The sequence below is a fragment of the Pelecanus crispus genome, chromosome Z (assembly GCF_030463565.1).
Source record: "Pelecanus crispus isolate bPelCri1 chromosome Z, bPelCri1.pri, whole genome shotgun sequence".
NCBI lineage: Eukaryota > Metazoa > Chordata > Aves > Pelecaniformes > Pelecanidae > Pelecanus > Pelecanus crispus.
In genome coordinates, this window is record NC_134676.1 from 3,459,251 (window position 1) to 3,471,656 (window position 12,406).

The window sequence follows — 12,406 nt, forward strand, 5'->3', positions numbered from 1 at the left end:
AGGTCAAACCCCCCTCCTATAGCACGGCGGACACGCGGGGCGTGTTTTAGCGAGCGAGAGTTACGCTTGGCCAGTCAGCCCCAGTGGATCTATCTGTCACGAGGATTTTAGGACGGACCCTCCCGCTGCTCCATGTGCCCCTCTGTTAGAAATTACCGTCCCCAAGCAGGGCGGCAGAGGCAGATGTGTGCCTGAGGTGACAGTCGGGGACTTGAGCTGCGACAGAGTTGGGGCTAAAAGTAATATCTTGGCCTCTGAACTGGCTGGCCAGGAGGGACGGTGGCTATCAAGGGTGTTGACTGATTGTCACTTAGGGATGATATTTGGCTTGGCAGTTCCAGTGGGACTGATAAGGCCGCTTGTTTATTCACAGCTAAATCCACAAAAGGACTTACGTGGTACAACATTCCTGTACCCACAGGCTCCCCGCTGCCTGCTGGGCTCTTCCACGGCAGGTTAATGGGTGCAGCCCCCTTCCAGCCCCAGAAGCGTGTCCAGAGGAGAGGGGTGAAGGCAACGCTTTGCCGGCTGCTCGGCAGAAAAACTGCAGCAGGAAGGGTGGGAACATCTTTGCCACAGAACAGCCTCTGGCCTCCTGGTTTGGAGGCAGCTTTGAAACCTCTCAAGGGGAAGGAAATTGAAAGCGGGTCTCCCACGTCCCGCGAGCGTGCTGCAGCCACCACGCCGCTGGGTTAAGATGGGCACTATCACTTTCTGCAGGTTTCTGTCTCAGGAGATGGTAGAAACCTTTGCTGCCCTTGTGATGAGCCCTTCCCGGGAGGATGCTACCAGCAGGAGCTTCCAGAGCACAAAGTAGAGGAACGGTTCAGGTCTGAACATGGTTGGATCCTTGCCACCAGCGCCTGCTGAGAGAGTGAGGTCTTCCTGGGCATGCACAGCACAATCGCCAGGGCTGGGTGGTATGGACAGGAGAGCTAGGAGGGATGGCACCAGGGGAGTTTAAGGTAAAATCCTGTGGAGTTGAGATCCCAGTAGGGTTAGGAGGCAGTTGCCTCCTATGCAGGAGTTTTCAGGAACATGATTTTGGACTCACGTGCCTAAATGTTCTACTTAAGATCTGAAAGCTCTTTTTGAGTCAGCTCATGCAAGCTAAATACCCAAGGCAGTGGGTGCACTGGGGGAATAACCTGGGTAAATCTCAACAAGGGCACATGCTCAGGTGCCTCAGCCCCCATCTCAGGACCAGGTATGTGCTAGGCTGCCTCCAAGAGCAGTTGTTAACCTCCCAACAAAGATGAAAACACGCATCTCATTTCTGGATGCCCTCCGCAGAAGCTCCTACCTCTACATTTCCACCGCTGCAAGCCCTCAGCAGCCGAACATAAACAGTTCCACGTGTCGGGGAAACAGAAAACGGAAGTAACAGAAAACGTGCCCCGTTTGTTTTGGATTCGATTGATGAACACCATGACCATGTGATAATTCCCACCATGTGTCAACTACTTATGTCTTACATCTCTCTCCCAGCTTTCTCTGAATATCTTGTTGCTTCTGTGCTCTGCTGCTAAGCAGCAGCTGCGTGTAAAGGTGCTTCCCATGGAAAGGCCAGGACGCGGAGGCAGGTGCGGAGGGGAGGGCAGAAACGACAAAGGAGGAGAGTCGCATTCACGCGCGCTGTGAGAGGAGATTCCCACAGTACGCTGGGGAAGGCTATGGAAGTGTTTGAGGACCTCAGCTTTTGCTAGTTTTAATTTATTGCATCTGGAAACTTAGCGCTCTTGGAAATATTACGGTTCTTGTTCCATAGGAAGGAGAACTGAAACACTAATAAAGTGTTGGAAGTCATCGCTGAGACTTCTTTTTACATATTTACTGTTCCCTCAAAGTCATGAGACCCCAGAGAGGGCACTTTTTCTTCTCTGTTTATTTTTCTCCAGTAACGCTTGACTCCAGAAAGGCTGTCGTGCGTGTATTTTGGCGGTGCTGATCCTTCTTCATATTATCACTGTTCTGAGATGGTTGTGCGTACTGAGGCACTGAGTAGCTTCTAATCCTGTGGACAATGACGGAAGCGCTAATTGGTGAAAACACATCTTGAGTATCTCAAAATAAGCATCTGTGACCAAAAGCTACTGTGTGTTCTTGTGAGTACGGGCTCCTAACTCTTCTTTTCACAGGAACTGTGTCTATAAGAAGAAATAACATTTGCCCGCATCCCAGCAGGTTTCCCTGCTTTGAGATCGGTGCTTAGAAGTTACTTGGAGACTTTGCAGAAAGCTTCTTCTTGAAAGCAAAGTAAAAGGCACCTTTTAAAGCAGGTAAATGGAGACCTGCAGTCAAAATTAGAGCTCTACAGTTTCCAGCCACGGGATAGTTCAAAGATTTCCCTCCTCCCATCTGGGTGAAATCCTAGCTTCAAAGCTTTAGGGGGTTTTAGCGCTAAACAAGAGATCCAAAAATAGCCTCCTGGTCAGAGCATTTACACGGGCGGTAAGTTCCTGCTCTGCTCGTTTCCAAACGCGGAGCTGAACCCAGACTCTCTCGTGCCAGCGAGGTGCCTGGACACCAGAGTACTGGCCGCTCGGGAAGATGTTTCTCTTTTTTCCCCGCAGTGTGTGAAACTTTTCTCGATGAGCCTTTTGCTCTAACTGGGTACCACTTTGAGGAAAGGTTTCAGTTTTATTGAAGCGCTGCTTTGTCAAACTTTGCAAGCAGTTCTAGTTGCAAACGCAGCCTAAAATGGAAAAACAAACAAGTTTATGGTTTGGTCGGGTTTTTTTTTTTTGTTTTGGGTTTGCTTTTTTTTTTTAATAATGGTGCAATAAATACCAGTTGCAATTCATAAACACGGATCTCTCTGGTCTCCTGGCTTGGATCCCTCTGCTATGCGATGTGCTCCTCTCTATTCTCATCCTGAAGTGCCATCTAGCTGCGGGCCTTCGGCTTGCTCCTTGGGCTCGCCCCAAGTGATTCCTGCTCGGCAAACACCGCCGCCCTTGAGCGGAGGGTTCATAAAAGCTGTGCCTGGGCTCCAGCGTCAGTCTTTGCTGAATAAAAGAGGTCTTTTCCTCGGGCAGCAAGGGAGCTGCCGGGGCTGATGGCTCAGGTTGGTGGGCACGCCGCCATTTTGTGGGGGTAGGCCTGGGGCTGTGGGGAGCCCCGCACAGTCGTAGAATCACGGAATGGTTTAGGTTGGAAGAGACCTTTAAGCTCATCCAGTCCAACCATTAACCTAGTATTAGTATTGGTAGTGTCAGGTTAATGGTTACGTTAATTGGTAGTGTTAGGTTAATGGTTATGTTAATTGGTAGTGTTTGGTTAATGGTTATGTTAATTGGTAGTGTTTGGCTAATGGTTGGACTGGATCATCTTAAAGGTCTTTTCCAACCTAAACCATTTCGTGATTCTATGATTCTAACACTACCGCGTCCACCACTAAACCAGTTAAGGGCAGAGTCATAATTTCATGTTTCCTGCCTTGGTGGCTGGATTATTTTTTAATGAAAGTAAAAACTAGGAATCATTAAGGTTGGAAAGGCCCTCTAAGATCATCAGCGCAACCATCAACCCAACACCCCATGCCCACTAAACCATGTCCCCAAGTGCCACCTCTGCCCGTTTTTTGAACACTTCCAGGGATGGGGACTCCCCCACCTCTCTGGGCAGCCTGTTCCAATGCTTGACCACTCTTTCCATGAAGAAATTTCCCCCAGTATCCAATCTGAACCTCCCCTGGCACAGCCTGAGCCCATCTCCTCTGTTCTATCGCTTGTTCCTTGGGAGAAGAGCCCGCCCCCCGCCTGCCCCCCGCCAGGAGCTGCAGAGCCGTAGGCTCTCCCCTCAGCGAGCAGGTGCCCGCCTGCACCCCCGCTCCCGCCCACCCCCTCGAGGACGCTGCCTGGCGCACACGCGCGTTTCTGTTTCCACGCCACAGGCTCGCAGGCCGGGCTGCGCCGCCATCACCGGCCCCCCTCGCCCCCACCCGCCGCCGGGCATTTGCCGCCGGTCCCTTCGGCGCTCCTCCGCCCCGCTGCCGGCGCCGCACTTTCGCCACGGCCCCTGAGCGCGATCCCGCCGCAGCTCTCGCGAGAGCGGGCGGCTCTCGCCGCTGCCGCCGCCCTCGCTCCTCCTCTTCCCCGCCGCCGCCCTGAGGTGAGGCCGCCATGGCGGGCGCGGGGCGGTCGCAATCCGGTGCCATCCTGGCCGGGGCGCCCTGGGGAGGCCATGAGGGGGCGAGGGCTCGGTCCGCCTCGCCGGACGCCCTCGGTATTTGCGGGGCCGGGGCGGGGGAGGGCGGGATGGCGGCGGTGGGGGGCGGCTGGCGGCTGTGGGGGGGGAGCAGGCCCTGGGCAGCGGCCATGGCTGCGGTGATGACTGTCTTAGGACACCTTTGGATTCAATCGTGAAAAGAACGCGTAATTTCTGAGCGGCTCCTTCGCTTCGCTACCGGTGAACAACTCCACGTTCTGTATATCTGTCTTAGAAGCTTAATACCGATATGTTTTTCCTTTTTAATCGCTTTTTCGCAGTTGAGCTCCAAAAATGGTGCGCTACTCTCTGGATCCGGAGAACCCCACGAAATGTGAGTTGTTTTTTTTTTCCTGGACGTTCGCGGCGGACTTCACCGAAGCCATTGCGGTTTTAATTCCAAAAGTTGGTGTTCTTTCTCCGCAGCATGCAAGTCACGGGGATCCAACCTGCGGGTGCATTTCAAGGTACGCGGTCTGTGCATAGTAGGAAACGCAAATTCATTTGTTTCTTGGGATTTTTTTTTGTTATTTGTTGTCAGTTTTGCTGTTGAAGGCAGCGTCTTTTATTCTCCTGTGTCGTTATTTAAGGGTGGTAGTGTAGGTTATGGCCTGCGTTTGCTTTAGCAGGCTGTAATGGTAATCAAAAAGAAGATGGTGTGTCCTGAAGAGCTTCCTGACTCAGACCATAAAATACAGTAAGAAAAGAGTTGCAGTGAATTTAGCAGGAGGAGTTGGGCTAGCGTTAGATGAGAGATTTGTTTCACTTCTCTTGCTTGGCCTTTTTGGTCGTTTGGGAAGAACATCGGGTTCATCTGATGGCGCCGCTGGGGGAGAAGCGTGGCGGGGGCTTGCAGAGGTTGCCAGGAGGGGCTGGGTTTCTCTGGCAAAGGTGTAAGTGCGGCAGTGAATTCAGTTCTTGTTCGACTTAACCACAAAGCCAAAGCTGAGCAGATGCTTTTCTGCTCCGTGCTATGTAGCGCAGGTGAAAAGAAGTTTCAGTATTTTGGTGTGCTCCTTTGTTGTGATCAGGTAGGATTACAGTTACTCTCCAGCTTTCGCTTTTAGTATGCTGTCTTAAGCGCTCATCCTTCATTCTGGAGTTTTCTCTCCGAGCCTTTTTCTCTCTCCCCTGTAGAATTTCCTTACAGGCATAATTACGTTGTTTTTGTTAAGCACTCATACTTTATTTTGGATTTTTCTTTCTAAGCCTTTTGCTCTTTCCCCTGTATAATTCCCTCACAGATCGGTTTTGTGCAGCCTGTTTTCTCATCACTTTGTCTGAGGTGCCATATTAGCCATTTTAGTAGGAATTTATCTGTCAGGCTCCTGCTTTTTAGTGGTTAAAGAGGAGCTGTGAGAAGTGTAAATACTCAAATTTTAATTTTGCTGGTTGGAAAGTCCTAGCCATTAAGTAAAAAACAGTAAAGACGTGCTAGAGCTGCAAATTCAGTAATGGAAGTCACATCAAGGGTTAGAAAAATAGGTAGCAAAATAACAAAAAAAAGGGCGTTGCTAATTATTCTAATTATTCTTTATTCTTTGATTTTATTTTTTGGTGTGAGTGCTTCTTTTAAATAAGAGTTTGCAGCAGAAAGAATAGGACCCAGGAAAGGGAGGGGAGTGCTTTTGTTCCCGTTATAACTTGGAAAGATCCGCTGAGAGGAACTTTGCTCTGCTTTGTGTTGCTAGAACACCCGTGAGACCGCCCAGGCCATCAAGGGCATGCACATCCGCAAGGCCACCAAGTACCTGAAGGACGTCACCCTGAAGAAGCAGTGCGTTCCCTTCCGTCGCTACAATGGAGGAGTCGGTAGATGCGCCCAGGTGAGGTCTGAGGCGAAAACGTGACGCTTCGGCCGTGGCTGGTCGAAGAAGAGAGAAAAGATGATGTTGAGGCGGTGTGGAGAATAGTCTGTTGGTGTTAATGTTGTATATAAGCTTCAGAAGGAGACAAGTTGCTGTTAGTTGATCAAATTTAATTAGTTTGGTGTGCAAACTTAATAATTAAGGGGATGTCGTGGCAAGTTAACGGCGTGTAAAGGCCGAGTTGTGTTGTGCCAGGACAAAAAGGGATCTTTCTCCTTCTTCCAGGCCAAGCAGTGGGGCTGGACACAGGGACGCTGGCCCAAGAAAAGCGCCGAGTTCTTGCTGCACATGCTCAAAAACGCGGAGAGCAACGCTGAGCTCAAGGTGGGTCGCGTAGATGTTATTAAACGCAAAGGGTTTGCGCCGTGCTGCGTGCCAGCGCCATGAACTCGGCGTCTCTGACGTGGGAGGCCGGGTGAGGCTCGCTTTGTAGATGAATCGCAATTGTCTACAGGCTTTTGGTTGAGTGTTCGTTTGAAGTGGGCTGCGCGCGTTTTTCAGGTTACAACGTGAGGAGTAATTCTTCACCGGTTAAAATGCGAGGAGTAATTCTTCACCGGTAGCTGGTTTGCGTGTGGTTATCAACCGCTTTGAATAAGCATGGTTTAGAGCTCTTAAAAAAGCTACAAAATTAAAGCAAAATCTCAACTCTGGGTCAATTTGTATTTTTGTGATGCACTCGGCGCTTAGTTTGGTCATTTTGATGGCAGTGATGACTATCTTAGGACACCTTTGGAATAACCATGAAACAATAGTGCTTTCTTTCTGAGCCATCAGCATTCTATGATCCATTCAAGTTTATTATGACGTGGAGAAGGGTGGTTGGTGTTTTTTCTGATTTCAGCTGGTGCTTGGTAAATACTCAGTTCTGTGACACCACCAGGTTAAGCTGTTTTAATTGCCTGCAGCAACATGTGCATGCGGGGTGGTTGTTCATGTTTTTGCTGTGGAGATGATTTATTTGAAGAGGAAACCCAAGTCCCATGTTTTATTTTCCCCTTCCCAGGGTCTTGATGTGGATTCTCTGGTCATCGAGCACATCCAGGTGAACAAGGCTCCCAAAATGCGCAGGCGCACCTACAGAGCGCACGGCCGGATCAACCCCTACATGAGCTCTCCCTGCCACATCGAGATGATCCTCACCGAGAAGGAGCAGATCGTTCCCAAGCCAGAGGAAGAAGTTGCTCAAAAGAAAAAGGTACCAAGCGTCCTATCTTTACTCCTCTTTTAACGTCGCCGTCAAGAAATCCGAGCGTTAATGCTTGAGGGTTTCTCGGCCGGTGGGGTTGCTGTGATGACCATCTTAGGACACCTTTGGAATAACCATGAAAAAAACCCAAGTTGTTATTTCTGAGCAACCTCAATATTTATTGTAAACGCAACATTGGGAACTCGGGAAAGTACTTTGCAGGGGTTTATATCGCAGGGATGGCTTGTTCCTCCCTCCCCCAGAGCGGTTACAACAGCGTTCCCTGTCTGTGCGTGTAAAAGCGTGTTACAATTTTAAAATTTAAGTCGAGTCTATGGCTGGTAAGTGACACAGTACTGGTAAGGGCATGTAGTTACGTGCGAGTGTGACTAGTAGAACAGCTTGTAAACAAATTAAGACATTTCTAACAATTCTTGGTACTTGTTTTGAGGGAGGACTCTTTTTTTCAAAGATGTTTTGGTAAGATGTTTTGGGAAGGTGCAGCCCATCACTGTTTTCCCCTTTGCGTGTTTTTCAGATCTCTCAAAAGAAGCTGAAGAAGCAAAAGCTGATGGCTCGGGAGTAAATCTGATGCAACAGGATGTACATAAATAAAATTAAAAAGTTAAGATTTATTTTATCGCGTGTGCTTCTCCGCTCTTTCGAGGCTGTTGCTGGAAGCGGCCCTAGGGGCTCTGCTCGCCTTTCTGAGCCGTTACCGGGGGATGCCGCACCGAGGACTTGCGCGTACCGTTCCCCTGCGAAGCCGGGCCATTTGAGGCGGGCGCAGGTGTCGGTTTTTCCTTACGTGCTGTCCCCGCCTGGGCACAGGCCGATCGCGTTGCTGTCTGTCTGTCCGTCCGTCCGTGCCGCCGGGGCCGGCTGGCGGTAGGACCCTGCGGAGCGCGGGTGGGCGCTAGGGCGGGCCCCGCCCGCCGAGGGGGCGGGGCGTGGGCCACGTGACGCGCACCGCCTTCTCCCATTGGCTGCCGTGGCCGCGGTGCGCGTCAGCCGGAAGCGCGGGGGCCGTTTCCGGTGCAGTGGGGAAGGCGGCGGCAGCAGGCGGTAGCGGCGCCGGGTCGCTGCCGGGTGAGGTGAGTGCGGGGCGGGCGGGCACCGGCCCCTCCGGCGGGGCAGCGGCTGCGCCCCCGAGGGCCCCTTCGTGCTCTGCCCAGGCCGGCGGCTGAGCCTGGCTGCCCGGCGGGAGGCGCCCGCGGGGGCCGGCCTGGCCTCGCCGTTTCCTCCCCTTGCCTGCGGGCGGAGCGGCTCCGTTAACCGGGAGCGGATGGGGTGAATCCGAAATGTTAACGGGTCCTTGGCTTCAACGCGTGTTTGGGGGGTGTTTTGCCGATTCGGCGGTAAAATGTGGGTGCTCCAGCCTCGGTGCCGGTACCAACGGGGGCGAACGCTGCCGGCTGCGAGAGCTCGTCGTTCACCGCCCAGCGGGAAGGTTGGCCTGGCCCTGGGGAATATTCCAGCCTGAACATCGCCCTGCAGGGAAGCAGAAATGAGATGTGTTACATAAATTACCCCTTCTAGACAAGGTCATTCTTTATGGGGGGGGGGAAGCCAAAACAAAGCCCTTTTGTCTGCGTAGCTTTTTTTTTTTTTCCCGTTTCCATCATAATAGTTGACGGCCGAGTTAAACACGGGGAAACAAAGACCAAATGTACCTAAATTTGCAATGTCATGCATGTTCTCAGCGCTGACCCTAATGTGTGGCTTAGAGACATAAACAAAAGCCTGTATCGCAAAGAAACGCTTCAGCTAATGGATCAATCCACAACATTTCACTGAAAATTTAGTATCGAGGAAGTTCTGGGGGCGAGAGTACATAAATCGACTTTCTGAATGGCTTTAATGGACTTCCTCACTCATGTTGTCCCAATTTAAGAGTCCTCTCTGATTTCAGAGATGAGCAGATCCTGTAAAACTCGATCTGAAGTAGCCAAGGCCATGCTTGGAAGTAGTCAACTGGAAACTGATACTCTGTTGTTCCGTAGCGCCTGGGGCTAAAAATCTTGAGGATGGCTTAAAAAAAATAGGTGAAAGTCTGATGCCAAACCAAGCTCTTTGTTCTCCACCCTGAAAAGCTTTTGTTTTGCTTAACGTAAGAATTCAGACATCAGCAGCCTGGAAAGGAGGAAGGTGAAGGGCAAAGCTGGGCTTTGCAGCACAGCGTATCTAATATATCGCTCGCTATGTCGCTTTTCTCAAATCCTGACTAGGATTCTCTTCCCGCCTCCCACCGACCTGCCCTTCAGTGGTAGCAAGCCATTAGATCGATTGGAGTCCTGCCATTTAATTTCATCTTAAATAAAAAGGGAATGAGAAAAACAACCCTTTGGGACCCTCTGTTATAGTAAGAACTGGGCTAATACTTGCAGCTCGCTGCTTAAACTGGTTTTGTGCGGTTTAAGCAAATACTTTTATTTTCTGAATGTGCTTTTCTAATTTGTAGCTGTAGGAGTGATGAATGAATGCAAACTCTACTCCTTTTTTGTTAAAATGTCAAGAACATTTCCCTTGTTGAGGACTTTATAACATTGGAACGTACAGCATTTTTGAAACTAACAGTTTAATCTATTATTAAAGAATCTTTTAGGCTTGAATATCAACTACAGTCTTTATTTGTTATTTAAGACCGTTTCCTTAGCTCATGGCGAACACTGTCATCCTCAGTTGTTTTTTTTTCTCACCAGCTTTGTTGCAGAACAGGAGGAAGCTATGGTGTGCATTCCTTGTATTGTCATTCCCATTCTCCTCTGGGTCTACAAGAAATTCCTTGAACCGTACATCTATCCCGTTATCGCACCTTTCATCAAGCGTGTATGGCCCAAGAAAGCTGTGGAAGAAACAACGGCCACAAAACAAGGTCAAGGAGGCAGCGCTGGAAATCCACGGGCACCTTCAGCCATGAAAAGAGATCAGGAGGATGAGTCTGGAATTTATAAAGTAAGATTAATGCATTTAGCTAACCAGGGAAATGCCAGATAAAACACTCAGCGATAGTTCAGGGTGGGCACCACAAAAGAGTAAATAGTCGGGTGTTTTTATAGAAGCTTTTGTGGCTATTTTCTTATGAAAGGGAAGTGACCGGTACTGAGCCAGCTTGAAATACCAGGTACTCTCAGACAGCTTCTGGTAGGTCTTGGAAGGACAGGAATTGCACCCGTTTTCTGGAACAGCTTAGTTAATTTTATTTTTTTAATGAGTGGCTATTCTGTCTGAGAAGGAAGAAGTCAAATAATTGGTACATCGCACCAGATGCATGAAGTAGAATTAAAAAAACAAAACCAGAACCGCTCTTTGGCTAGCTCTGCCACTCATAATGGGGAAAAACATTTAGCGTGTGTAAATCATGTGTTTGTTATTTATCTCTTCTAAGAAAACTCAAAGATTTGTGTATGTTATCTCTGCCCTCGCTCCTCCCCCTGCTCCCTCGAAGCACAAATTATGTGTAATTCTAAAGAGACAGCATCGCTTTAGTTCATGCTGCAGATTTCTTCATAGATCTTCACTGGCTTTGCTTATAAAAGTAATTTTCGTCACCGACTGTTACCGTTCGGGGTGTGGGGTCCTTTTCTGACATCCCGTTAATAACGCTGTCTTCTGTTTGCAGTTTGAAAGCAATGGCATTACAAATGGAATCGCTGCAAAGAGATCCACAGAAGTTTCTGACAAGAAAATGGATTAAAGGAATTCATTCCTGAGGATTTTGTTCCCTTGTGTCCAATATGAACTGGTGATAGTTCTCTCACTTCGGGACTTTTTTTTCTTTGCACATTTTAGCTGAATAAAAACCCTTATCACTTACAGGAGAGGATCTCTTTTGCCACTAAAATGGCAGCTAGCACGTTTCTTAAGTTAAAATGCTTGAAAACGGAAGTTCTTTATCTTCCTCACTGGAACTACTTTTCATCTATCATCTACTTGGTGTGATTAGAGTTTAGGTTAAATAACTTATGACTAAATCTAGCTTTGGAAGGTAAATGTATCTCAGCATCTTAGTTTCACTAACGGCTAGTGCGATACTTCAGGCTTTCACCTTAAAAGCTATAGCTCTTCTTGACCTTGCTAAAGAACTATGAATGGCATTGTGGCAACATAAGCGTCACGGTTAAATTATGAAGAATATAGATTTTTTTTCTTTTTTCATGTCAGATCTGTGGATGAGCTAAAGGAGTTACGCTATATGCAAAATTTACTTAGCTTACTAAAACCACAAAGTCTTGATTTGATACTTCCATTAATTTATTTTCCTGAAGTTGTGCCTTTCTTTCCTGAAGAGGAGCAGCAGGGGCATGATGCAAGAGAATTGTTGCTTTATGTTCTGTTGCAGTGGTTTAAAATGGTGCCGTTCTGTCTTTAAAATAAAATAAAAAAAAAAGAAACAAAAAACCAACTAAAATCTCTTTAACGTGCTTGTGTAATTTGAATTATAATAAACCAGGATTTTATTTAAAAATAAGTTGCTTCGTACAATTGTTCTTAGGCTTCTGAGCTACAAAATTTTTAGAGTGGTAACAAAATCTTTGAAAACCTGTAGAGAGGCCCCAGGCAGAAAGAGGTCATAAAACTCCTGACTTCATGATAAAGAAAGTGAACTCGGAAAGTCTGGCGTTGCCTCCTCCTGGGCAGGTGCATTCTGGTACTGACTTGCACCCCAACACCACAGCGCAGTTGTGAAGCGTTTTAGACGCCGCTGTGCTTTGTAGGGAATAGAAGTGATAATTCCTGCTTTGACTGCTCTGCCAAAGCAGAAAAAAATCAAAACAAAACCATTCCAGCCGTTTTGGATTGCTTTTTAGGATTTACCATTGTTCCAAAAGTCCTGTCTTTTTATATATGCACTCCTTGAACCGTCATCGAGGTCCAGTCTTGTTCTTGCGACTGTTTTCTCCTAGCAGATAATTCGCTATTCCAAAGACTTGCTTGGTGTCCGTCAAACGCCTCGGGCGCGTTGTTTCCTACCGCTACCCGGGTTTGTCAGGCCTTGCGTCAATCCAGCTGCAATGTTCACAGCGGGATGTCGCGCCCTTGTTGCTCCAACCATTACTTCTGTAATGAGTTGAATCACAGAGAACTCCTTGTAAGATGTTGCCTAATGCTGTTTGCTCTCCCTTAGTGAGCTCGTCTC

At 48.5% G+C, this 12,406-nt stretch overlaps 2 protein-coding genes and 3 non-coding genes across 8 annotated transcripts; all 5 read left to right on the forward strand.

Annotated features, from left to right (window-relative positions):
* The first annotated feature begins 4,081 nt into the window (after positions 1-4,081).
* On the forward strand, positions 4,082-7,901 carry RPL17 (ribosomal protein L17). 3 transcript variants are annotated; one of them, XM_075726239.1, is made up of 7 exons: positions 4,082-4,113; positions 4,491-4,543; positions 4,636-4,676; positions 5,901-6,035; positions 6,303-6,401; positions 7,084-7,275; positions 7,805-7,901. In XM_075726239.1, the coding sequence occupies exons 2-7, from the start codon at positions 4,504-4,506 to the stop codon at positions 7,850-7,852; spliced, it is 555 nt and encodes a 184-aa protein (XP_075582354.1). In that variant the 5' UTR covers positions 4,082-4,113; positions 4,491-4,503; the 3' UTR covers positions 7,853-7,901. The 3 variants fall into 3 exon arrangements, with proteins under 3 accessions (XP_075582354.1, XP_075582353.1, XP_075582355.1); XM_075726238.1 differs by lacking the exon at positions 4,082-4,113 and adding an exon at positions 4,179-4,227 and having other exon boundaries at positions 4,616-4,676; XM_075726240.1 differs by lacking the exon at positions 4,082-4,113 and adding an exon at positions 4,202-4,227.
* On the forward strand, positions 4,324-4,392 carry LOC142596764 (small nucleolar RNA SNORD58). The gene has a single exon (XR_012831886.1). It is a non-coding gene; the product is annotated as a small nucleolar RNA SNORD58 (small nucleolar RNA).
* On the forward strand, positions 6,782-6,851 carry LOC142596763 (small nucleolar RNA SNORD58). Its single transcript, XR_012831885.1, has one exon. It is a non-coding gene; the product is annotated as a small nucleolar RNA SNORD58 (small nucleolar RNA).
* Positions 7,364-7,436, forward strand: LOC142596762 (small nucleolar RNA SNORD58). Its single transcript, XR_012831884.1, has one exon. It is a non-coding gene; the product is annotated as a small nucleolar RNA SNORD58 (small nucleolar RNA).
* Positions 7,902-8,320: 419 nt separating the features above from the next.
* On the forward strand, positions 8,321-11,737 carry CZH18orf32 (chromosome Z C18orf32 homolog). Of its 2 annotated transcripts, none has more exons than XM_075726479.1 (3): positions 8,321-8,360; positions 9,969-10,221; positions 10,889-11,737. In XM_075726479.1, the coding sequence occupies exons 2-3, from the start codon at positions 9,994-9,996 to the stop codon at positions 10,961-10,963; spliced, it is 303 nt and encodes a 100-aa protein (XP_075582594.1). In that variant the 5' UTR covers positions 8,321-8,360; positions 9,969-9,993; the 3' UTR covers positions 10,964-11,737. The 2 variants fall into 2 exon arrangements, with proteins under 2 accessions (XP_075582594.1, XP_075582593.1); XM_075726478.1 differs by lacking the exon at positions 8,321-8,360 and adding an exon at positions 8,662-9,628.
* The last annotated feature ends 669 nt before the right edge of the window (positions 11,738-12,406 follow it).

What these genes read in the sequence shown, in the direction of transcription:
- CZH18orf32 (XM_075726478.1), top strand. Translation starts at nt 9,594, where the DNA reads ATGAGAAAAACAACCCTTTGGGACCCTCTGTTATA. An exon ending in CTTTGGGACCCTCTGTTATA is followed by an intron (nt 9,629 to 9,968) that starts GTAAGAACTGGG and finishes TTTTCTCACCAG; the next exon opens with CTTTGTTGCAGAACAGGAGG. An exon ending in ATGAGTCTGGAATTTATAAA is followed by an intron (nt 10,222 to 10,888) that starts GTAAGATTAATG and finishes TTCTGTTTGCAG; the next exon opens with TTTGAAAGCAATGGCATTAC.
- RPL17 (XM_075726238.1), top strand. Translation starts at nt 4,186, where the DNA reads ATGAGGGGGCGAGGGCTCGGTCCGCCTCGCCGGACGCCCTCG. An exon ending in ACCTGCGGGTGCATTTCAAG is followed by an intron (nt 4,677 to 5,900) that starts GTACGCGGTCTG and finishes TTGTGTTGCTAG; the next exon opens with AACACCCGTGAGACCGCCCA. An exon ending in AGAGCAACGCTGAGCTCAAG is followed by an intron (nt 6,402 to 7,083) that starts GTGGGTCGCGTA and finishes TCCCCTTCCCAG; the next exon opens with GGTCTTGATGTGGATTCTCT.